General features: G+C 41.8%; 2 protein-coding genes across 11 annotated transcripts in view; one reads left to right on the top strand and one right to left on the bottom strand.

The window, feature by feature from the left end:
• The window catches only part of LOC147331413 (dedicator of cytokinesis protein 3-like), a 251,942-nt gene that overhangs the window by 205,087 nt on the left and 23,045 nt on the right, over positions 1 to 23,810 (top strand). For 7 of the 10 annotated variants that reach the window (XM_086293677.1, XM_086293681.1, XM_086293676.1 and 4 more), the window contains 15 exons: positions 9,794 to 9,956; positions 10,431 to 10,537; positions 11,145 to 11,316; positions 11,732 to 11,829; positions 12,301 to 12,384; positions 13,231 to 13,331; positions 13,882 to 13,963; positions 16,264 to 16,434; positions 16,771 to 16,956; positions 18,073 to 18,265; positions 19,452 to 19,579; positions 21,913 to 22,059; positions 23,307 to 23,405; positions 23,494 to 23,588; positions 23,701 to 23,776. In XM_086293677.1, coding sequence (XP_086149803.1) covers positions 9,794 to 9,956; positions 10,431 to 10,537; positions 11,145 to 11,316; positions 11,732 to 11,829; positions 12,301 to 12,384; positions 13,231 to 13,331; positions 13,882 to 13,963; positions 16,264 to 16,434; positions 16,771 to 16,956; positions 18,073 to 18,265; positions 19,452 to 19,579; positions 21,913 to 22,059; positions 23,307 to 23,405; positions 23,494 to 23,588; positions 23,701 to 23,776 — 1,902 coding nt within the window. The remainder of the gene's footprint in view (positions 1 to 9,793; positions 9,957 to 10,430; positions 10,538 to 11,144; positions 11,317 to 11,731; positions 11,830 to 12,300; positions 12,385 to 13,230; positions 13,332 to 13,881; positions 13,964 to 16,263; positions 16,435 to 16,770; positions 16,957 to 18,072; positions 18,266 to 19,451; positions 19,580 to 21,912; positions 22,060 to 23,306; positions 23,406 to 23,493; positions 23,589 to 23,700; positions 23,777 to 23,810) is intronic. The other 3 variants (XM_086293683.1, XM_086293682.1, XM_086293678.1) reach the window with 2 other exon arrangements.
• On the bottom strand, positions 332 to 7,409 carry LOC147331414 (butyrophilin-like protein 1). Its single transcript, XM_086293691.1, has 7 exons — positions 7,281 to 7,409; positions 5,855 to 6,187; positions 3,198 to 3,476; positions 2,945 to 3,073; positions 1,757 to 1,924; positions 1,478 to 1,609; positions 332 to 979 (listed from the first exon to the last, which is right to left on the bottom strand). Exons 1-7 carry the CDS (start codon positions 7,327 to 7,329, stop codon positions 870 to 872), a joined length of 1,200 nt encoding a protein of 399 aa, XP_086149817.1. The 5' UTR covers positions 7,330 to 7,409; the 3' UTR covers positions 332 to 869.

Genomic DNA, 23,810 nt, shown 5'->3' with positions numbered 1-23,810 from the left:
ATTACTTTTTGGGGAAGTAATCAGTAATTAGTTACTTGACCAACACTGCACACAAGTAGTCTCAGTGATAACAAACAATATTACTTACAGATGATTAACAGAGGTGAAACTGCCCAATGCCAGCATACGACTGTCTGTAATAACTGTGTATTTTCAATAGTGTCTATAACATCTTGCAGGCTACTGTCTGCTATAACAGCTTGTATGTGGATGGAGGTCAGACCCTCCACTGAGCATCGTATGAAGGATTACACCAACATGTCATCCGCCTTCACTGTGCTGCCCAATAATAATCCTAGAGAGAAGGAAGCCCCCCCCCCCCCCCCCCCCTTATTTTAGCGAACTTTAAGGTTTTATATCTAATTTGGAGCCTTTTACCTTGTCATATGTGTCTGACAACATTTTGTCCCATTGATTAAATTGTTTCTGGCTTATTTCTATTGGCACTGTTTGAAATAAATATAATAATTTGGGTAGTATATTCATTTTATTCCAATCTATTCTCAAATATAAACTTAGGTTAGATTAAATTCCATCTCGCTATATCTTCCTCGATTTTCTTTTGTATTGGTGAATAATTTCTTTCTAATAGTTCTGTGAGATCCTTATGTATTATAACTCCCAAATATTTAAAATACTGTGAGGAAAGGGCACAAAAGAACCTGCGTAGACCACATGATGGATTCAAACCCAGGAACCTTCCTGCTGTGAGGCAACAGTGCTAACCACTGCTTGGTATTTTTTCTGGTGATTCCCAAAAAAATAGAATTTATGTTCTAAATAATTCCTGTACTAATCTTACGTCAAATATGAGTGCTGGCTCATGACTTTTGCACAGACTGAATGTAAGACAGTGGTTCACATCTCCATCAGTCCCTGCTGTCCAGCTCTACATCTAACTTTATCTCTCCGTTGGATCCTATTTCCTTGGCACGTTCTGCTCCTGGCTTTTCTTGAGTTTTCAGATGTTTTAGTTTCCCTGCAGAAATGAAAGAACTGGTTCAACATTAGATGTTCTTCATCGTCACTTAAGAACATATGATGAGCTCAGTGCACTGATATGACCTGACAGTGTGAAACTAAAGCCTTTTTTAAAGTATGCAGGCAGGCTGAAAGGCCGTCTATTTGAATTAGATATAATCTTCATAGCCTGCGACACGTTTCTTACATGTTACGATGAATCTGACTGAACTGATCACTACAGAAGAGTTGTGTCAGAAACAGCTGAGCCAACAAAGGCACAAGTGGAGTGTTGGACCCACTCTCAGTGACAGTAAATGCATTTCTCTGTGCTGACGATGAGATTTCAGAGATGTGTGATCAGGAACTGAGGTGAGCTTATTGAAAAGCTCATTAGCAGATGATCAATAGTCTGAACAGCCTGAGTCAAAAACAGAGAAAACTGCTGTTCTGCCAAAATTTAAAAAAAAAAAAATTAAATTTGAATGCAGTTGATCAGAGTAACCGCATCACTAACCAGCCGACTTCTGAGTGATGTTTGTGTTTGTCTCATGCACAGCACGGCCGTTGGTGGCACCTTTGTCCGATGTTTCTCCACACTGGCTCAAACTTACAGGCTCTGCAGTTTGAGGTTCACGTTGGAATGAGTCTGTAGAAATAAACAAGTTCATGCTTCAGTGTTTTTCATAAATGTTATCATTTAACTTCCAACTTTTCCACCAAAAACAAGCCAGCCTATCACACCTTTCTTAAAGGTTCCCATTCAAATACGTTTTCACTCCTTGACTTCGCTTACCTGAAGGACCCCTTTCAGTTGACCTTTGAGTATCACTCAAATGTGTTGTGTGCTCAGCTGGCCCAGGTGTTGGTGCGTCACGGCTGTTGGGGCCACTCTTGTCCACGGTTTCTCCACACTTGCTACAGGTACTGGGACTCAGAACTGTGGTGTACGGTCCACAGCGATCTGAGTCAAACACACAAAAAACACACAACTTTATGTTTCTGTCCTTTTACAGACTGATCATATTGTCACATTATTTTTAATTTACAGTATGTAGGTTCAAATTTAACTGTGTATAACCTTAATAGCATAACCACCAGTCAGTCTAACTCTATTGTTGTACCACCTTTCATGATGGTACGACAGGACAGATGGAAACTGTTGTTTCCCTTTATGAACAAATCAGATAATTACTCAAAACTTAAATAACTAGTTTAGATTTTAGTCTTATTTAGCATTTACCCTTTATTAGTCACAGTACAAACAGGAAGTATGAGGAAGACTGACACACTTAAATGATACCTGAGAGCTGAATTTGCTTTCATTCTCTCTCAGTAAATGTGTTTATCGCTTATGTGAATGACTGTTTATACTCCAAACTAAATGGTTTTGGGTGTCACTGTGGTTTAGGTTTCCATCTAACAAGCAGAGACAGATTCTGGAAATATCCACTGTCCTGTCTGTGAAAAAATAAAAAACAAACAAACAACAAATAAACAAAAAAAAAACTAGAAAATAAGAACATTTATGGTTCTGTACTTTTACAGACTGCACACACACACACACACACAACCTTGCATGCAGACAGTAAATATTTTTACTGTTAGCATGGCGTGCTTCTGTCATGGACATGAGTGCATGGGCCCAGGATCACTGCTCACAGAGCCGTGCACAAACGCAGGTTAAAGCTCCATCGTGGAAAGAATAAGCCACGTGTAATCATGATCTAAACCACCGCTCTGGAAAACTGTTCTGAGGTCAGACAAATCCAAATGTAAAATGATTGTTGGAAAACAAGGATTAAAGAGGGGAGAGACCATCAGTTCAAAAGTCTGCATCTCTAACAGTGCGGTGTTGCATCTATTCACATACCAGAGTCCAGAGTGTTACACGACACACAGAGAAAATGCAAAAACAATAACATGAAATCAGTATTTTTGCACCCTGCAGATGGTTATTAACGTCATTTCTTTTTAAACGTACCTCTCTGACATGTTCCGATGGCGCCGATCGTGAATAACGTTCCCACAGCTCCAATCAGAATTCCAAGCACAACACTCCAGCCATGAACACTGATCTGATCTGACACTTTGCATTCCTCAAATATTTTCTCTGAAACACATGAAAAACAGCAAGGTTATAAATGTCATACTGTATCCAAAAATACTTTTATTTAAATATAGAAAAACTAATAATAAAACACCAATTTAAACCCAACAAAGAAGAGAAATCTCACCGGGCACATAGATCTCTGCTTTAGTCTGGTGGTGGATGTCCTCCTGCCTGGCTACGCAAACAAACAGGTTAGTTGTTGTCCTGCTAACGGTGGATCTCAGGGAGACGTAGTAGCGTCCTCGCTTTTCAGAGACCTGTGGCTCCTCGGCAGGGAGAACGTTTCCATTGCTGTCCTGCCACTCCAACTTTGGTTTGGGAAAAACGCCTGGAACCTCACATCTCAGCGTCACCCCGTCCTCTGTGACATTAAGTATGGCAGTATATGGTGTCATAGACGCGCCTGTAAATAGAACATCATGTAAATAGTTTGTAGAAATGTGATAATATGACATTTTGTCTACAGCTACTTAAATAGCTTAGAAAAATAAAACCACAGCACGCCAAAAGAATGAACCTAAAATGTGATGAAAATTAAGCCGAAACTTTGGTGGTCAACAGAAACCTAGAAAGTGTTCAGGTTTTGTCCCAGTGTATTAAATCTCCAGCAGCTCCATGCTGACCGCTCATCAAACAGATGCACCACAGATTTCTCTTTTTTCCTCTCTTCAGTCATTAACTTTGCTGATGTATGTTAGTAGCTCATACATCAGCTTTAACCATTTTCACACAGCACAGTAGCACAGCACAGAAGGTAAAAATAGAGTTAAGGCCTGCTTTCAAGTTAGCTAATCAAGAAGTTTCAGACCGGAATGGTAAATGGCCTGTATTTGTACAGCGCTTTACTAGTCCCTAAGGACCCCAAAGCGCTTTACACATCCAGTCATCCACCCATTCACACACACATTCACACACTGGTGATGGCAGCTACATTGTAGCCACAGCCACCCTGGGGCGCACTGACAGAGGCGAGGCTGCCGGACACTGGCGCCACCGGGCCCTCTGACCACCACCAGTAGGCAACGGGTGAAGTGTCTTGCCCAAGGACACAACGACCGAGACTGTCCGAGCCAGGGCTCGAACCGGCAACCTTCCGATTACAAGGCAAACTCCCAACTCTTGAGCCACGATCGCCCACGACCGGAAATGGGGAAAAAACGACACAGACTTTCTCCCTCACTCTTCTATTTCCTCCTGTGTGCAGAGCTGCACATTCACAGCTCTGATGTTCTGTTTGAGTCAGTTAACAAGTATTATAGTGTGTTAGAGCATGCAGGGACAGAACTAATCATGTGCAACGTTCAAATGCAAAACAAGGAAGCAGAGTAAAGTTTGTAACAGCCCACAGAGGAAAAGCAGAGCTGGAGGTCGGTGAAAAAGCAGCCTGCAGATGTGACGTGATTGTGCATGATGTTTGGAAAGTACATCCGATATACAAAATAACAAGTCTCTGCTTCTCATCATCTCAAAGACATTTAAATTTGCAATGTGTGCTGATGGATTACCAACATAAAGACAACACAGAGGTAATGTAGAATACATTTCAGTTCAACCAAATTATGAGAAAAAGTGATGCTAAATAAGTGAGGAATGATTGTTTGAAAGCATGGAAGTAAATACCTGTAGTTAGCAGGACTGGGTACAATTATTAAAATGTTCAGTGAAAATACATTTCAAATGTAATTTTTTGTTCAAGTCACCATATAAATGTCTCCACACAGACGGCTCCTGCAGTAGCGGTGTCAGTTAGCAGTGTGGGAGCGTGGTGTTAGATTTGGTGCCTCCAGTTTAGACGGTCAGACATAAAAACATGATACTCAGGCCTGCAGAGATGAAGTCATTCACACACATTGCAGATTTAGATGTCAGTGACATAATCAAAATCAGGACTCACCAAGAATGTTTTCAGCTAATCTGTCCATGTAGGAGGGACCTTAAAGGCAAAGATGCAGATGGATTACAGCATATCATGGCTGCTGAAAGCTTTCAGACTGAACAGTTTTCATACATTTAAGACTTGAGAGTAAGTTCTTGTACTCAGTCTGTGGGCTCTCTCCCTTTAGGCTTACTGTACAGTTGTATTGCTCACATGAATTCACAGCTGGTCATCTGCTCAGTCTTAGCATTTTTATTATGAACTCAGATTTCTGAGAGCATGCAATCATACAAGTGAAAACCAAAAGCAGGGCTTTTATACATGAGCTGACTGCACAGCCATTCTCTAGTCTTAGCATCCTTTCACTTCTTCACAAAGACATTAATGTATTATTATTTCAGCATGCAAATAAAATTAGTCGCTATGCAGAGAGAAGATTAGGCAAGCTAGGAAATCTGCTAGCAGGTGATTTAGCCCACACAAAGGTGCCTGCCACAGTTTAGTAAGACGGTCAGGTTAGTGAAAGAAAAGGCAAATCACACAAATCTAACACTGTAAACTGTGAACATGTTAACTGTAGGGAATCAAGCTTTGGGTAACACCAGTCACGCTGTGACTTACAGTGTGTACTGAAGAAAGACGGTAAGAAGTGAGCTCAGAGTTAGAAGTCTCTCAGGAAACAGGGCGACTTCTTGCACAGCTGCTGGGGGAAGCATGAGCAAGCACAGAAAAAGGTGTGACTCAAAGCATGCATATATATATAACCTTTTACATAAATATATGTATTAATCTTACAATGAGCATTAATCTCTGGATGTCTTTAGTTTCAGTTTTTTTTAAAAAGAAAATCAGCCACAGTCTGTAATTCAAATCAACATAAGTTTGGCTTATTTAAAAACACTCACTGACAATGAGCTGCACGCTGAACGTTCTCGGGGGGTTGAGCCGTGGAAAAAGACACATGTAGTTCCCACTGTCAGACACCCTGGTGTTGTTGATCCTTATGGAGGCGTTACCGTGTTTCAGTTCTTCTTCCAGGTGAGAGACCCGACCTTTGAACTGCCCATCTTGGCCTGGTCGTCCATTATTGTAATGGACACCAGCATCATACATAAACACCTCCTGATGACCCTTCTTCCAGTCAAACAGGACATTAGTGATGTCCTGTTTGCTGCTGAGAGCACAGGGCAGAACGGCAGCGCTCCCTTCTTCCACGATCACTTTAGTGAGTGTGGGCACTGAAAAACATGTAGAAATAACATGTAAAAATAAATATATACAAACACACATTTTTGTTTGATAATTGATATTGAAATGGCTTTTCTTTAATCACGGTGATACAGCTGTTTTAGGTTCTTAGTTGCCCTGCTTATAATTAAAAGCTACACTTTAGCTATTAGGAAAGGCAGCCATTCATTTTACCTGAATCCTTCAATCTGTCACTTTCTAATGACGTCCATCCATCAGGTTTCTTACCGCATTAATTTCGCCTCTGTCCATCAGCCCACCGGGAAAATTCCCGGTGGGCCAAAAAAACGATTGTCTGCCAAAAACTGATTGCTTGTATTTAAACTGCTATAAATAACTTGTTAGTCTATAATACGTGAAACATATGTCAAATGTATCCCTCATGAATGATATTAAGTCATCCTGAGCCACAAACAACATTCCTGTAAAAAGGTAGATGCCGCAAACAGTTTTTAGCAGGGACTTTTATATATCCTTTATTTGTGCAGTTAAAAAATGTCATTAACATTAAAAATGTCTTTTGTAAGACCGAAGTTCACCGAAATCCATTTACAAACATACATATTACGCATAAAACAAACAAACAAACAAAAAAAACACGCTGAAACATTGGAAATCAGTTTTTGGCAGGCGATCGCTTTTTGGTACAACGCCAGTCCATGACCTCTAGAAATTTTTATTAATATCTTTAAAATGATAGCAGCACAAACGAAAATTTTTGCAGCACAAACGTTTGATACCACTTTTGTTGGATTTGAAGAAGGTGGGGGGGCCAACTTCACTCACATGTTAATTGTTTGCTGTTTTCGCGATCGAGTCGCGCATGAGGATATCACCAGGTAAACTCGCCACATTTTTAAACACTTTGTTGTTCAACAGCATCAAGACTGACGGAGTGTGTTTGAGATAACCTCACAAGTGTCACAGTTGACACATTTGGCGTTTTTTTGCTGATCCGATAACAGACACCATCTTCTCAAATATCCAGTAACCCACCTGCTGCACGGCACGACTCGACACTTTGCTACTGCACATAAAAGACCGTACAACGTTTTTAGTAATATACATTTTACACAGTGTTACCGGTCAGCGATGTGGTGACGATCAGGATAAGTGCAGCGAAGCGTTTCATTGTTGTCGATTCAGAGAAACTCGTGGAAGTCCCTCTGTTCTGAGCGGATGATCTGATATACTAGTGTCGGTGTTGTTCCCAGACCATGAAAATGTTGTTCCAGGTTCAACATTGGAAGTGACCAATCACATTGTTGTGACGTTATTCTTTTGCGCGCCAAGCCATTCGTGCATTTATGAAATTCCAATGTTGCAAGGACAACATCAATTCTGCTTACTGTTTATTAAAGGGTTAGGGTCAGGGTCTGTTGATCGGCGGACAGAGGCGGTTTCACGCAGCTTAAGTACAGTTTTTTGTTTTACGCCGGTGTTTACCAAGTCGCAAAAGTATGACGTCACAACATTCTGATTGGTCACTTGCAATGTTGATCCTAGAACATTTTTTTTAATAAACCTTTATTTAAACATCAGTACAATACAAAATGGAATTAAACAGTACTATATTAATGGTGTTGTACTTACAAAAGAATTCTATGCATAGATAAACAAATACAAGAACAGTATTCAGAAACAACAACATAAATATGCTAGGGGGAAAGTAACTGATCAAGCCAAAGAATAAAGTGATTGAAAGATCTTGATTTTTTCACAAACACCAATAGTTTTTATAGCTTTTGGGTTAGTGGAGTTCTTAATTGAGTTAAGATACTGTACAAGTTCAAAGGAGAATACATAAAAAGAGGGATGTCTTCCTAAACATTTGGACTTGTGAATATGAAATTTAGCCATTAAAAGTAACAAGTTAATCATATATCTGTTATCAAAGTTGAATTGTTTTTGGTTTTTGTGCAGACCAAGCAAAACACATTTCCAAAACAGTAAAACGTTTTAGAGTGACACACAAGTAAGGATTGTTAGGCTGTATGTTGCTGTTGAACATGGCAGAGGACCAATCTGAGTGGCATGACTTGTTAATAAAACTCACTACCCCGTTGGGTAGGAAATAGATATTCTGGAGTCTGTCGTGAATGAGACCAGAATATAACAAGTAGTACTTAATTATGTATTTATTTTGTAGATATATGTAGAAAAAAGTAAAAACGTAAGACATAAAATGATAAACACAGACAATATAAACGCATAATATATGAATCAAATCTGAAAAAAAAAACCCCACAGTGACAATAAACATTTTAAGTTAGTTGCTGCCCACCAGTGTTGGTCAAGTTACTTGAAAAAAGTAATCAGTAACTAATTACTGATTACTTCCCCAAAAAAGTAATCCTGTTACTTTACTGATTACTTATTTTCAAAAGTAATTAGTTACTCTTTAAAAACACAATTTACAACCTGAAGAGGTGATAAAGTGATAGATCTTTCAGCCCAATTCTACTTTTTCTGCATAATCCATCATACAAAATGTAATCAAATGGAAAAGTCTCTTTTTAAAACTTTTTTTTAATCTTTTAACTTTATGCATCAAGCAAACATTTAATTATATGCAACATTCTCTGACTTGAATAAATTAGTTTAACATTTAAACCTATTTTCTGCACATTCCAGCACATAAAATAAAATATTTTTTGTGTTTACACTCAGTCTTTCAAATAGATGCAAGTAAAACACAGCAGAAAATAAATAAAGTCAAAGACTCAGCGGTCCTGTTGCTCTATTTTCACCTGTAAAGCAGGAGTGGGGCAGGCGGAGGTTTACCCTGGTGCAGGTGTGCCGCGGTCAGTGGAAGAATCCGCGAGTTTCTCTGTGAGTTTCCCATTATGTCATAGCTACTCGGTGCTTGTTGGAAGTTTAGGGGTTTTTTCGCTGTAAAAAGAAGTTTTCTTCCCACGCACAGCGGACACTAATGTTTTTGTCACTTTTTATGGAATCAAACTCAAAGTAAGGTCAGTACTTCCACGCTTTAAACGCTGCACGCTCACACTCTGTCCCGCACTCCATATATTATCCTTTGTTGATCTGCACACAGCTGTTGTCACTAACTGCGCACTCGCTTACGTCACTGTCGTGAGACACTGTCATGAGACACTCTCGCAAAAAAATCATGGTTTTAGTAACGCAGTAACGCAGCGTTCCTACGGGAAAGTAACGGTAATCTAATTACCGTTTTTGCAATAGTAATCCCTTACTTTACTCGTTACTTGAAAAAAAGTAATCAGATTACAGTAACGCGTTATAAGTAACACGTTACTGCCCATCTCTGCTGCCCACAACTGGCCTTTTTCAAATTTTCAGAGTATGTCACCACAGTTAGAGGTGAGAGAAGACACTGCTCTTTTCAACATGTACAAAAGAAATGCTGAATGACTCACAGCACAACCAAACAGTGTATGTGCTTAGTAAAGGATTGTGTGTGAGTTTTATCCACACATACTTTCTGTATTTGAGTGGATTAAGGTATTTTTTGCTTTTTTCTCACTGGGTAACTCTTCTTCTTCTCTTGGTACATATTTCTGTAACTGCAGTGTCACTGATCTCGTTGTTTGTCTGCTTCTGCACATGCTCCGTAGGACTGCATCAGTCTGGGTTCAGGTGAGCCCAACGTGCCAGAGCACCGCTCCTTTGTGCTCTACCATAACAACAGCCCGCGATGGAGCGAGGTGATCAAACTGCCGATTCCCATCGACCGTTTCAGAGGGTCCCACCTGCGCTTCGAGTTCAGACACTGCTCCAGTGAGTGTGTTACTTGTGTTAATACTGGGGCTGTCATGGCTAATGGGATGATCCGTGTGGAGAAAATAAATGAGGATCCAAGAACAGGCACTCGTGGAGGTGCGAAGGAGGCTTATTGTAAAAATAAAACCCAGAACCGTGTAATAAGATGACAGATGCATCTGCATTTCTTGGCATGCAGATACAGCAGCTGGCTGCTCACTATAATCCTCCCAGACTGATTAGGTGCTGCTTCAAGCAGGTGGTGACATTTATAGAAAATATATCTAAATATAACATTAAAAGCATAACCAAGTTACTCTTTGACCTTCTTATATGCAGGCTGTATCACTTTGTCTACAATAGTGAAGTAATGAACTGGTTTTCTGAATACATCTCTAATAATCTGAGAGACATTTAACCTCGGTGCTTTTTGACCGAACACTTGGTGCGTTTCTCCTCTCACATGTTCCTTCTTCGTCATTTTCTCTGCAGCAAAGGACAAAGGAGAGAAAAAGCTGTTTGGTTTTGCCTTCACGCCTCTAATGAGAGAGGATGGAACTACTCTCTCTGATGAGAGCCACGAGCTGTATGTCTACAAGGTCAGCTACACTAGAGCTTTTCTGTTTCCTGGCTGCTACTCATCAGCCTTCATCACACGTTACTCATTTATTCTGCAGAGGAGTCTTTCTGTTGGCTGATGATTGCAGCAGAAATGACAATATTTAGTTAGTATATATGTGAACTGTACTTCAGTAATCTCACAGTATAACTATAAAGTTCACTTTAAATGTTGTGTACACTTTGTACATGATATCCACAACACCTTTACTGTTGCTCACCAAAACTGTACAGCAGGTCCAACTCCAGGCCTCAGGGCCGTGTCCTGCAGGTTTTAGATCTCACCCTGGGTCAACACACCTGAATCAGACGATTAGTTCATTAAAAGGCCTCTGGAGAACTTCAAGACATGTTGAAGAGGTAATTTAACCATTTAAATCAGCTGTGCTGGATCAAGGACACATCTAAAGCCTGCCGGCCCTCGAGGCCTGGAGTTGGACACTCCTGCTGTACAGTGTTCACACACAAGCTTCATGTTTGCAGCTTTTGACTCAGTTTTGCAGCTACACTTTGTCAATGAGGTGCACAGATCTATTGTAAGCGCTTTCCTTCCTTCCTTTCCTCCTTCTCGGTGTCTCGTGTCCTCAGTGTGATGAAAACACGACCTTCAGTAACCACGCCCTCTACCTGGGGCTGCCCTGCTGTAAGGAGGACTTCAACAGCTGTCCCAACATCCCCTCCAGCCTCATTTTCCAGCGCAGCATGAAAGAGACCTTCTGGATTTCCACACAGCTCTCCTCCACCAAGCTCACCCAGAACGGTACGCAGCTGATCTGCAGCCGGCGTTTGAGCCGCTCGTGGATAATGTGCTTAAATATGCACGATTACACATGAGAATTTCAGACTGTTTTTAATTCCACTGTCACCAAGTGTTTGCATATACGGGCTCGTATGATTGTTGGCGTTTCTTTCTGATATTGTAGTCGTAACCTGACATAAAGCAGCTTGAGGTGACAGCATTAAAGTGAGGAAAAACTGTCACCATCTATTATGGTTCTGGCATACAGACACCTGCTTTCAGCCTTTGTGCTGCGCTAACAGTGGCTTCCTCATTTATGACAGTTTTTACTCCGTTGTACATATTAAACGGCTGTTTTGCGGCTCACAGGCTGAAGTCTGAATATGAGCCTTTTTCCGTTGTTTTCCTGGTGTTTGACATTCCTGTTGTCTTCCAGTGGACCTCTTGGCCCTGCTGAAGTGGAAGGCCCATCCCGACCGGGTCATGGACATCCTTGGACGGCTTCGGCATGTCAGCGGAGAAGAGATCGTCAAGGTGAGGTTTGAAGTCGAACAGGTGGGGAGATTGTTCTGTTTAATATGTGTAAACACTTGTATCGTGGATCATCATAATATTCTGTAGCTGTGCCAGATTTGCTGTGTAAGACATTTGCCATGTTGCTGGGCAGGACGTGTTTGTTGGTGATCTCTGAGGTGGTTTGAGGTGATTTTTTAAAGCATGTGTTAAAAGAGCTCTACAGGTGTTGTAATACTCCTGTGGTCCCATTAACATTAGCTTGTAGACAACCAGCAACTGGGAGGATACCATGAAAAGGTTTGATTCTTTAAAAATTGTCATGTGGTGTTCATAAATAACTAATAACGGAAATTTTCTTTCCGCCATTATGTAAGCCATTTTCCTCAGCAGGACTTTCAGCAGCTGTTTACTAAACTGAAGACATGTCATTGTGTGTGTGTGTGTGTGTGTGTGTGTGTGTGTGTGTGTGTGTGTGTGTGTGTGTCTCAGTTTCTTCAGGACATTCTGGACACCTTGTTCTCCATCTTGGATGACAACACAGACAAATATGGGCCGCTGGTTTTTCAGTCATTGGTGAGTGTGGCGTGGGCAGTGCACGAAGAAGGAGAAAATAAAGTAAACAAACAAAAGTAACAAATAATGAGTTTCATTAAATTTAATAATGAGGATTTAGAGACTTGCAGAAGAAACAATCTAATACAGATGAGGCTAACTGTCAGTTTCAGTCCCACTGATGTCATCCTCTGAGTTACTGGAAACAGGAGCTCTGACACACCCTAAACCCTGAAAGCTGAAAGACTTTTTATTCTGTCATTTTTTTTACTCTAATTTCAGTATGACTGTGCAACAGGAATAAGAGTTACAGTTAAATTTGGAAAATGTGGGTGGGTGATGAAAGAAGGTTACGCTGTAACAGGAAAATAAAATACTGTGGGGTCATGATCACATGATCACAAAGAAAGCACTAAAATATAAACAATAACCTGGTGCCTGCACATCTGTAAATACGAGCTGAACAACAACGTATGAAAAGCTCTGTCCAGTCAGAAGCTTCAGCAGGACAATGATCCCAAGCACAGCAGCAGACTGTCGATGACGATGAGAGAGATGAAGTTATTGCTGCATCGTGTGATAGACTTTCACACACTGCCTCTGCACTGTGGCTCAGTTTGTGTTTCATAAGTAATGACATGGTATAAAATGCTATGTGTTCAGGTTCCTCTGAGCTTCTATTTAACTGCTCCAAACATGAGGGCTAGTAGCACCATTTCCTTTTTAAATCTCTTTATAGCTAAACCCTTCGCTTTGAAAGAGGCCGTACTTTTTTCACTGCGACTGTAAATTATGATTCATTTTCTGTGCATTTAAGCGTCACTCAAGCATCACACTCACTGATCACAGTCTCTGTCTGTCTCACAGGTGTTCATTATAAACCTGCTCAGGGACAGTAAATACTACCACTTCAGGCCGGTGATGGACACTTACATCCAGAAGCACTTTGCTGGAGCGTTAGCTTACAAGTGAGTGTTGCTCTCTAACTAACAGCCTGTGTGATTGTATATTCGTGTACACGTCGTTTGCCTTTATTGCAGTTTGACTTCTCCTGGATTTATTTCATCACGGTGGCTCAAGGGCATCAGAGATAAATACAGTATGGAAAACTGGCGCAGGATTGCATGCTTTTCATGCTCATTTAACTTTGACCTCATCCAGATATATTACATGAGAAGTTTTGCTTTTAGTAAGAGTCTGAAAATTAGTTTTGCACTGACTAAATATTTTATAGAGGATGAAACAAAGATCTCGATCTCGGGTCGACTGGCAGAAAATAAAAAAAGACACATATAGTTATTATAACTACACAAATTTTAGTTTTTCAGGTCTTTGTGATGTATTTCCGTACATGTTTGGTCCTGCAGAGTGCTGCGACTATCACAACAAAAGGAAAATCTAAGCATTTATTTACAGAGCCATCCTGGGCTGAACGGGTCCTTTATTAAAGTAATGCTACGTTTGCACTCCTTCCAGTGCAGAGAATCAACCCTGTGTGGCTTTTTAAATGTGTTTCAGGGAGCTGATCCGCTGTCTGAAGTGGTACATGGATCGCTCTGCTGAGGTGGTGAGGCAGGACCACATACAGGAAGCCATGAGGGTAAGAGCTCCACCCTGGGTGGAGCACTGACCTGAACACTGAACTCCGAATAATCAAACACATGAAGGGCTGTTGGCATTTTTCATCTCTTCACTGAGTTTTATATAACAGTCTTCACCATAAAGGCTTTTTAAACAAAAAAACACCTTTTCAACTTTTTAATTCCTCCCACTGGACGTTCTTCTCAGGTAAAATATGACTGCATGCATTCAGAACTACATCAGTGACGTAGCAGAGCTGGGAATAGATGCACCATCCCACACAGATGTGCAGAACGTACCACATTTAGTAGACAAACGCTGCTCAGCACGTTAAAATATTTATCCGACTCAAGCATCCATCCCAAATGGGTCACACTGTCATGTAAAAAGTGGACGGCGTGAATTATTGAGGACAGCTTTGACACATGCTGCAGTCTCCAGATTTATCTTTTATAAACTGCGTCCAAGGAGTTTTAGCCTGTTTCTGTCTGCTTTATTCTTCCACTAACTTTCTTAACCATTGCTGTAAACAAGGAGCAGCCCAGATGCTGCAGATGTTTCTGTCCTGGTGCATCCTGGGATCTCTGTCCAGATACAAATAGGATCTTGTCTCCTGCAGATGTGATAAAGGCGTAAGCTCCAGATGAAAAGAACACTTTTAATTATCTGTAGCTGGTAGGTTTTGCAAAAAGAAAAGGAAAAAAAGAAAACAAAACTAGACTTAAAGCCAGCAAACATTTTGAGTAAGCAGTCTTCAGACTTCAGAATTTGATCTCACATCCTGATAACCACGCGTTTCACCAAACCAGCCTCAGTGGGGATTTCACAGTTTGTAACTCAGACATGCTTTTGACAGATTCCTGGCAGCGGACAGGCCAACTGCACTCAGGCCGTGGGTAAAACCAACACAGGATATCAGCACAAACAGCTCAGACAGAGGTGGAGCTGTGCATCAATGAGTCTCGCAAACCCACAAGAACAAGAGCACGAGCTAAATGAGCGGCCGAAGTTCCCCCACAACCATGTGACAGAGTGATGAGTTTACAGACAGTTTTATGTCTTCTGTGCATTTGCACAGAATGGCACAATGTGGAAGTATAAAAACGAGATTAATACACTGAACTAAACTAAAAACTAAAACTGGTTGTGAAGCAATAAAAAAAAGGAAACTAGAAAAACAAGCTAACTGAAAATAATGTCGTTAAATAAAATTTACAGGAAGTCTTTTTAAGTCTTTGTCAGTTTGGTCATATTTGTCACTAAAAGCATCGTTGGCGTTCATGTTATTAAAACCTGGACAAGCTACATGATTGTGAGTCAAAGTTTGTGTTTTAGTCTCTGTTCTGAACTCTGAGGAAACCCTCCTGTTCATTTAAAATAAGTAATCTGATGCTCGAACCAAGAGAAACTAAAGCTTAAAGAGGGAATATTTCATTTAACTTAAATTACCCATCCTTTAAAAAAAGTGTACACGGCTCCCTCGCTACATCGCGGTTCACTTTTCGTAGCCTCGATGTTTCGCCGATTTTTTTAGTGCAATTTTCACGTTGTTTTTTGTTTTTGCAGCGCATTGCGTTCTGCGTCCTGATTGGCTGTAGACCATTTTCAATCAATCTCGTGCCGTGTCTCCTGTACTGCACAGAATGCGTTCAGCTTGTCAATTTACATAAATCTTTGCAAGACAACAAACACAACAGTGTCGACGTCAAAGGATTCTAAGGAGCATTAAGTGAAACAAAGTAGTCAGATAAGTCAAACTTCACCCAACTCATTCTTCTTGCTTCCTTTACGTCCGTACCATTGATCGATAAATGTTGAATTCTCTGGCAGCTGCTCTGTTCCCGTGTTCTGGACCTGAAAACAGGGTTTTATCTTTGGTTTCTTTAGCATAGCATAGCATCTTTATTTATAACGCACTTTACATCCAACAATGTTGACCAAAGTGCTACAAATATAAAACAGAGAGGAAACAGTTTAAATTACATATATATATATAATACTGGACGTATTCTTCTACGAAGGTTTGAACTTTAAGAGTTTAAACGAGAGAAATGTGTGAAAATGTTCATGCCTGTCTGAGAAAAGTGTATAAAGTGTGTAGTGAGGCGGTTTCACAGCCTTAAAACATCTATGATAGTTGTAAAAAAACAAAACGTTCGCTACTTCGCAGATTTCACCTTTCGCAGGTTATCAACATCCGTGATAAACGAGGGAACACTGTACTCCTAAAACATTTGAGGTTTGTGTTTCTTCTAGAACAAAAAAAACCCCGAGTGAATATTTCATGCTTCTCTTTTCTTTGTTTGCACGTCCTCTCAGGCTTTGGAGTATCTGTTCAAGTTCATCATCCAGTCTCGGATCCTTTACTCTCGGGCCACGTGTGGCATGGAGGAGGAGCAGTTTCGCACCAGCGTCCAAGAACTCTTTCAGTCGATCCGCTTCGTGCTCAGCCTGGACAGCCGCAACTCCGAGACGCTCATCTTCACTCAGGTGAGGAAACCTGCTGCAACAAAAACATTTTTCTTCCTTGTTTATGAAGCAGACAAAAATCGTTTATTGTTGTGATTTTGATGTTGAAACTGTTGTGTCGTCATAGTTTACAGTAGACAGCTAACAGTAAAATGCACTTTAGTTTAGCTGCTTCCCATCTTCTTGTAGTTGCCTTAATCTGACTTTTATTTCACTTCTGTTCCTTTTTCCACTTGTACCTCGCATCTTTCCTTGTTTCCTTTCCTCATCTTCTCTTTCAATTTCCCCTAAATCTTTGCTCCTTCAATTGGGTCCCTATTATTCCTCCTGGGTCTCCTCCACACCCAAATACCACAGGGCCCCCAGCCTTGTCCGGGCCCAAATCAAGTCCCAGGTCCCGGCGCCGGGCTTCCCGCTCCCTTAGCACTAGCTCCTGCCCCGGGCCAACTGCAGTCCACTGTCCCAGGACAGGTTCCTGGCAGCGGACAGGCCAACTGCACTCAGGCCGTGAGCGCCAACGCTCTGCGGCCGACTCCGCTGTCAGTAAGTAAACGTCTGGAAGAAACCCACAGCACCCCTTTAACCCCGTGAAGCCCAGAGTCCCATTTCACCTCAGAGAGCTCTAACCACACACACACCTGTGGTCCTCCGCACACACGTCCCGGCTGATATAACACACAAGTACACGATGTCCTCTTGCACTCGCTGGTCACACACGTCCTCTGACTGAGAGCATGTTTGTTAATGACATCATTCCTGATAACTCTTCACTTCACTCGCTGTAGAGACAAAAATATTTCTTGGCTGTAAACGCGTCTCTGCTGTCCTTAGATCCAGGCTCACGTGGCCTTTACAGGTACTGCAGGATTTGGACTTTTTCAGCCACTTGATTCACGCAATAAGAACAAACTCGTTGAAATAAATTAATCTCATGTACTTCTTCCTATTTTTCAATGAGGCCTCTAAACATTTTCCAAAATTCACAATTTTCACCAGAAGAACTCTTAAAGAAAACATTAAAAAGTGGAACTAAAACTGGACCTCATAGGCTTAGATTATCTTTATTTTTAGAAGAGGTGAAATATTGTTAGTAAAAATACAAAGAGTGGAGAAGAAGTTTTCATCCAGAGTTCAGCAGCTTTCAGTTTTGTGCCGCTTTGAGTCCAGTTCACACCAGAATGAACCTGTTTGTCCAAAACGCCACGTCTGCTGCGGCTTCTTTGTGCTAAAATCCGTCTTTGTGTCCGTTCACTCTGTTTGAACCATGTTATTAATGATTGATACCCCTGACTTGCTAGTGTGTGTGCTTTGTCTTCCTTTTTTCAAACCTTTCACTTCCAGCTCTGGTTTGTTTTCTGCTGTGGAATAACTTCTGTGCCTCTTCGTACGAGCTGTTTTGTAAAAACTGTAATAGCTGGATCTGAAGAGATGTCTACCTGCTGACCTGTGTGGATTTATGACTCCTCGTGTGGGTTGGCACCTCTCTCCTGTGGACACTCCAGTCACTGAAACCAGGATTGTTCCTTATAACCGACTCCTTCTCTCTCTCGTTCACTCGAACCTTTTTTTTTTGACTAACTCCCCCTGCTGCCCTCCTCCCTAAATGAACCTCTCCCCTCTTGTCATTAACACCTCTTCTGTCCCTAATTTCATTCTCAGGCTGCACTTTTGAACTCGTTCCCAGCCATCTTTGATGAGCTGCTGCAGATGTTTACGGTGCAAGAGGTGGCCGAGTTTGTGCGCGGCACCCTGGGCAGCATGCCGTCCACCGTGCACATAGGACAGTCCATGGATGTGGTCAAGTTGCAGTCCATAGCTCGGACCGTGGACAGCCGGCTCTTCTCTTTCCCAGGTAAATGTTTGGATTCATTCATGCGTTAATGTAATGCGCTGTGATTTTTGCCACAGGACTATTAAAATCAAAATAAAGGTTGTGAATGACTTTAAAAACAAACAAAAGCGAGTCAAACATGCAGCAACCCAAATACATCATCAACTAGAGGTCCATCAGTTCATTCTCTTAACAGCTGATAGTTTGGGGTCCCAGCCGTCACAGAGGGTCACAGGGCTGACACAGAGTGACAACAAACTCTCACATCCACCTGTGGCCAAATTAAAATCACCCGTCTACATAACCAACATGTTGTGAAACTGCTGTATGGTTCAGACACGTGTATTTGTCTCAGTGTAAAGTAACGTTACCTTTCCTTTTTTCAATAAGGCTCATTTACATAGTGGAGATTCCTTACTGTCACCACAGCTCTGTGCGACGTGCTGCACGTTTACCATCTCTGAACAGGGAACGCTAATCTAAAGAGGTTATGTCCCCAAATTGAAGAGACAGTTACAACCTGACATTTTCAATTTTGAGTTTCACTCTAAATCGTGAACCCACACAAATGCAAAAGAGTCTCTCTATATGACTCAGAACTGAATGTGTTAATGTGAAGGTGAGACAAAATTAATGCCTGACAGTTTCAGTACCACCAGCTGATGCTGAATAGTCTCAAACTGACACATCAAAATTCTTTCTGGTGAAACTTTGTTCGAACCCTCCTGGGGGAGGACCTCCGCACGGCACGTCTGCTAACGTTGCTAAACAACATTTCTGCTGTGTAATCGGCCACGAAGCCGCTCAAATGCAGATAATAAGTGACTTTGTTATGTCGGCGTTGTCTCTGGTGTTTGTGTGTAGTTAACCCGTCATTGCCTCCCTGTTTTTTTTCTCCCCACTGACATTAAATGTTTCTAAAATCTGTTTCATGGCACTAACTTGACAGTAACCTTTAACCTGTAGCTACAAAAGCTTGAAGAGCTGCACAGTTTTCAGATGGATTTGTTTCAGGACATGAACCAGACCAGAGGAGCAGGAGGCCGACTCCCTCTGAGCAGCATCGCTGCTGTTCCAGTGAACAGCAGCGATGTTGTTGGGTTACGATCCACAGACACCCTAACCGCCATAATGTAACGTGTGTGTGGTCCTTCTCAAATAAACCTGAACTGAAGTAAACTTGTGTGTCTGTTTTGTGTTCCCTCAGAGTCTCGGAGGATCCTACTTCCTGTGGTCCTGCATCACATCCACCTGCACTTGAGGCAACAAAAAGAGCTTCTCATCTGCTCTGGAATACTCAGCTCTATATTCTCTATCATCAAGACCAGCTCGCTGGTAACACGCACACACACACATGCACACACACACACACGCTCGAAACACCGCTGCATTCAAATCTGAGTGTCATTGTGGGGTTTGAAAGGAAACTTATCCCAGAAGCTAGGCCTGCTGAGGCCAGTCCTGGCTTTGTTGAAGGTGAACCAGATGGGTCCTTTGCTTTCCCATGAGCCTCTGCTCCACCAAATGTCCGTGCCTTTGCAAGAAAAATAAATCCATGGTTACAGCTGCATATTCAAAAAATCAATAAGCACCTTCTTTGTGTTTTCATAATGACTTTTCATTGACCTGAATAAGAAACATCGTGAGGCTAAGGAAGGATTTGAAGGAGAAATCATACAGAGACAAACATGATGTTCAGACTGTGGCTGCAGTTGTGTGATGGTGGTCTTTGTTGATGTGGCGCTGCTGTGGTTAGAACATGAACAGGAAGCCCACCGTAAATACTTCAGACTTGCTGTTTCATGTGAACTGAACGAACAGAACTTCAATACTTAGAGTTTTATTGTCATTGTGCAGTTTCTTGCACAGCGAAATTGGGTAGCTGGAGCACAAAGGTGCAAAAGTAAAGAAGAGAAAACACTATACATGTGAGTGAACTACATACATGCTGTATGCATAGAAACACTGAAACAGAAACATTGTGGGGCTGTATACAAGGGCAGTTATATAATATAATACATAAATAAGGGTGGAGGGGCTTTGGTCATTTAGGGTGGAGATGATAATTTCACTGAGACCTAAATATTACACATGCACCAAAGAAATGTTGCACAGAACATGGAAAGACTGAGATATTGCACATAGTTGATCAATAGCAGCGTCAGGGTGGATGTGTTGGAGACGTCTGTGCACACTCTTAGTTTGCATTAAGAGTTCTGACAGCTCACAGGAAGAAGCTGATCTTTAGTCTGTTTGTTTTGCACCTGATGGATCTGAACCTTTTTCCAGAGGGCAGGATGTTGAAGGGTGGTGGTTAGGGTGGAGGTGGTGCTTTATAACTGCTCTGGCTCTGGAGAGACATCTTGAGCTGGCAAGTCCAGGGAGGAGAGTGGACAGCTGATCACCTTCTCTGCAGATCTGATGACCCTCTGTAGTCTTTTCCTGTCAGCTGTTGTGCAACCAGCGTACCACACAGGGATGGCGTGCACCAGCACGCTCTCCATAGTGGCACGGCAGAAGGACACTAGGAGGTCAGTCTGCAGCCTGTTCCATCTCAGAACCCTCAAGAAATGGAGGCGCTGCTGGGCTTTCTTTACTAGGGCTGATGTGTTTGTGGACCAGGATAGGTCCTCAGGTATGTGGGTGCCGAGGAACTTAAAGGAGGACACCCTCTCCACATGGTCACCATCTATGGAGAGGGGAGGGGGGTCAGTTCTTGTTTTGCAGAAGTCCATGACCACTTCCTTTGTTTTCTTGGTGTTTAGGGTGAGGTTATTGTAGTTACACCATTCTGACAGTCGCTGGGCCTCATCCCTGTAGGCGGTGTCATCATCGTTGGTGATGAACCACATCAGAGTGGTGTCATCTGCAAATTTGATGATGATGTTGCAGGGGTGCGTGGGGGTGCAGTCACCAAAGATGATGCTTAAGAAAATATTGAATGTAGTTCATCTTTCAGAAGTTTTATCAGGTAAAGTTGCTCACGCTGCCGTGTCCCTGTGCTGCGACGATGATTTACTTTAACTCCTAATTATCATCTGTGGCTGAAGTATAATTAATAAAAGATCATCAGAAAGAAAATGCAGAACAAATGCAGTAATGGAGACGTAACCAAGTAAGTTGGAATAAAACCAGCACTTCATTTATTAAATGTTTACATGGTAAAAAGTTTCACAGGAGGACAAAAACTGCCAACTCTAACAGGAACTTTGTTATCAAAGTAGTGAAACGTTCAAAGTTCCCCTGCAGGCCAAACAAACCGCTGTCAGGTTAAAACATATTAACGGCTCCTGAAACGAGTGATGTTCAGTGATGACGCTCTTCTCTTCTGAGGCGTTGCTTTTGGTGCTGAAGTCTCTGAAGTATTTGGACACTTTCATCTGATCTGAACTGAAACTGAAATTCGTGAGCACCAGTGAGAAACCAGTGTTTATTTCCATTACGTACTGTGAATGTTTAGTGTTGCAGTGAGCCTTCAGTCAGGTTTGTCCTCTCAGGAGCAGGAATGTGTGAGACACAGCTGCAGCAAAGCTCCTAAAACCTTCAAAATTCATTATTGGACACTAACCTATATAAAAGTACACGAAACACACAGAGAGCAGCTGTCCTTATTTCTCTGCTCTGGTTTCCTTTTCTTTATGTCTCCTTTCCTTCGTCTCTTCTTCCAGGACACATCGGTGCAGGAGGAGGTGGAGATGATGGTGGAGTCCCTGTTGGACGTCCTCCTGCAAACCCTGCTGTCAATCATGAGCAAGAGCCAATCGCAGGAGGCGGTAAGGGGTCAACGCTGTCCGCAGTGCACCGCTGAGATCGCTGTTAGTAACTAACAATACGACTACTACTACGTCACCTCCCGGCCCCTCATCCACCCTGCATCCGTCTGACTGTCTGTCTGCTGTAGGGCAGGGCAATATTATATTCATGTTATAGCTTTGTTGTCCCTTTATACTGTCGTACAGTTACATGATGGCAACAAAATAAGAGACGGGAGATCTGAGAGAAGCAAAAAGTGTTAAAATAAAAATGAAAACTGTTGGTTTTGTCAATATTGCCCTCTCCTACTCCACCATCATCATCACTGACCCATCCTGCTGTTACGTCTCTTTGTGCATGCGTTAAAGAACTTCCATCTTTATTTGTATTACTGTGCAGAACGATATCTTAGTTAAATCACAGATGTGTGAATCTGAGTCGTCTGGGTTCATTTGTATTTTGTAAATTTGATGCATTTTTGTTGACTGTTCACCTTCATTTACATTCATTTCATCTTTGGCTCAGTCTCAGTCTGCTCATCTGCTGTTTAACCAGGAAGCAAGAATAAATAAAGCAATGAATAAAAATAAGAACAAAAGAGTCCAAAGAAGTGTTTACAAACTGTTTTTGTTAATATTCTATTTATGTCATTATAAACGATAAATTGATAGTTAAAGTTTAGTAGATAGGTATTTAAAACTTTTATAGAAATTATAATTCATCATGTTAAAAACGTTCTTGCAACTTTATCGTTTATGTCATGCTTTGGTGTAATGCAGTTCATTTTATGCCTTATTGGTGTCGACGCCACACAGAAAGATTTTGTGAGTTTTTATTTTGGATCAGCTGCTTCGTTCTCCTTCGTCGTTCCTCCTCTCAGATGGAGGCGCCGGGTTTCCTGCAGGGTCTCACTTCACACTCATCATATTTTAATACAGACTACAATCTTTCTTTAGGTGGTGATAAAAACTAGATTCAAACACGAATCCATCCTCTGAACTTCAGCATTTTAATGCAGTAGATCAACACAGAGGTTTGATGAAGTTTGCGTGAGTGAGAATTATTTAGCGCCCTTTAGAAAAAAGTGGAGTGAACTCGTATTTCCTCGTGTCTTGCGTGTGGCGCTGCAGATTTATCTTTACGTGAAGGCTGGAAAAAGTTACTGACACATAAAGTGGTGCCAGCAGAGAGGCTGATAAAGAGGGGTCAGTTTGGGAAAGAGCCCGACTCATCCTGGTGCATCACCTCGCTGTTGACTCCTTTGTGTTTCCATGCACTTACATGACTGTGCCCTGCTTCCTGTTGGCAGGGAGAGTACGTGTCCTGCCTCCTGTCGCTTCTCCGTCAGATGACAGATATCCACTTCCAGCACCTGATGGAAAACTTTCAGAGCAAAGATGAGCTGAAGGTACGGAAGTCCTGACTCACTGTGAAACATGACAACAGGGAGAGGTTTCATCTTTAATCCACGCTCTCGTCTCTTTCCCTCTGCTCAGGAGTTTCTGCTGAAGATCATGTGTGTGTTTAGAAATCTGATGAAGCTCAGCATTTTCCCCCGAGACTGGAACATCATGAGACTCCTCACCAGCAAGTAAGACACCAACTTACCCGACAGGCTGGAAATACACGAGTGTTGACTGAGTCCGATCGCTGCTGGATCATTGGAGTAAATATCAAAGCGATGCATGTGTGTGTTTGTGCAGCATCATCCTGACCACAGTGCAGTACCTCTCTCCTGCTCTGCACAAGAACTTCACAGAAGCCGACTTTGACTTTAAGGTAACTCCTACTTTATCATTTACCTTTAACTCTC

Source organism: Aulonocara sp. 'chitande type north' Nkhata Bay, linkage group LG5, assembly GCF_057382095.1.
Source record: "Aulonocara sp. 'chitande type north' Nkhata Bay isolate Kocher_YH1m ecotype deep benthic linkage group LG5, A_spYH_male_GT1.1, whole genome shotgun sequence".
In the NCBI taxonomy this organism is placed as follows: domain Eukaryota; kingdom Metazoa; phylum Chordata; class Actinopteri; order Cichliformes; family Cichlidae; genus Aulonocara; species Aulonocara sp. 'chitande type north' Nkhata Bay.
This window is presented reverse-complemented; position numbering and strand designations above follow the sequence as displayed.

Bases quoted from the DNA above. Each gene is read 5' to 3' on its own strand.
- LOC147331414 (XM_086293691.1), bottom strand. From the start codon at position 7,329: ATGAAACGCTTCGCTGCACTTATCCTGATCGTCACCACATCGCTGACC. The intron at 3,074-3,197 runs GTGAGATTTCTC...CATGTGTTTCAG, and splicing joins AGCAGAGATCTATGTGCCCG to AGAAAATATTTGAGGAATGC. The intron at 1,610-1,756 runs GTAAGCGAAGTC...TTATTTCTACAG, and splicing joins AACTGAAAGGGGTCCTTCAG to ACTCATTCCAACGTGAACCT.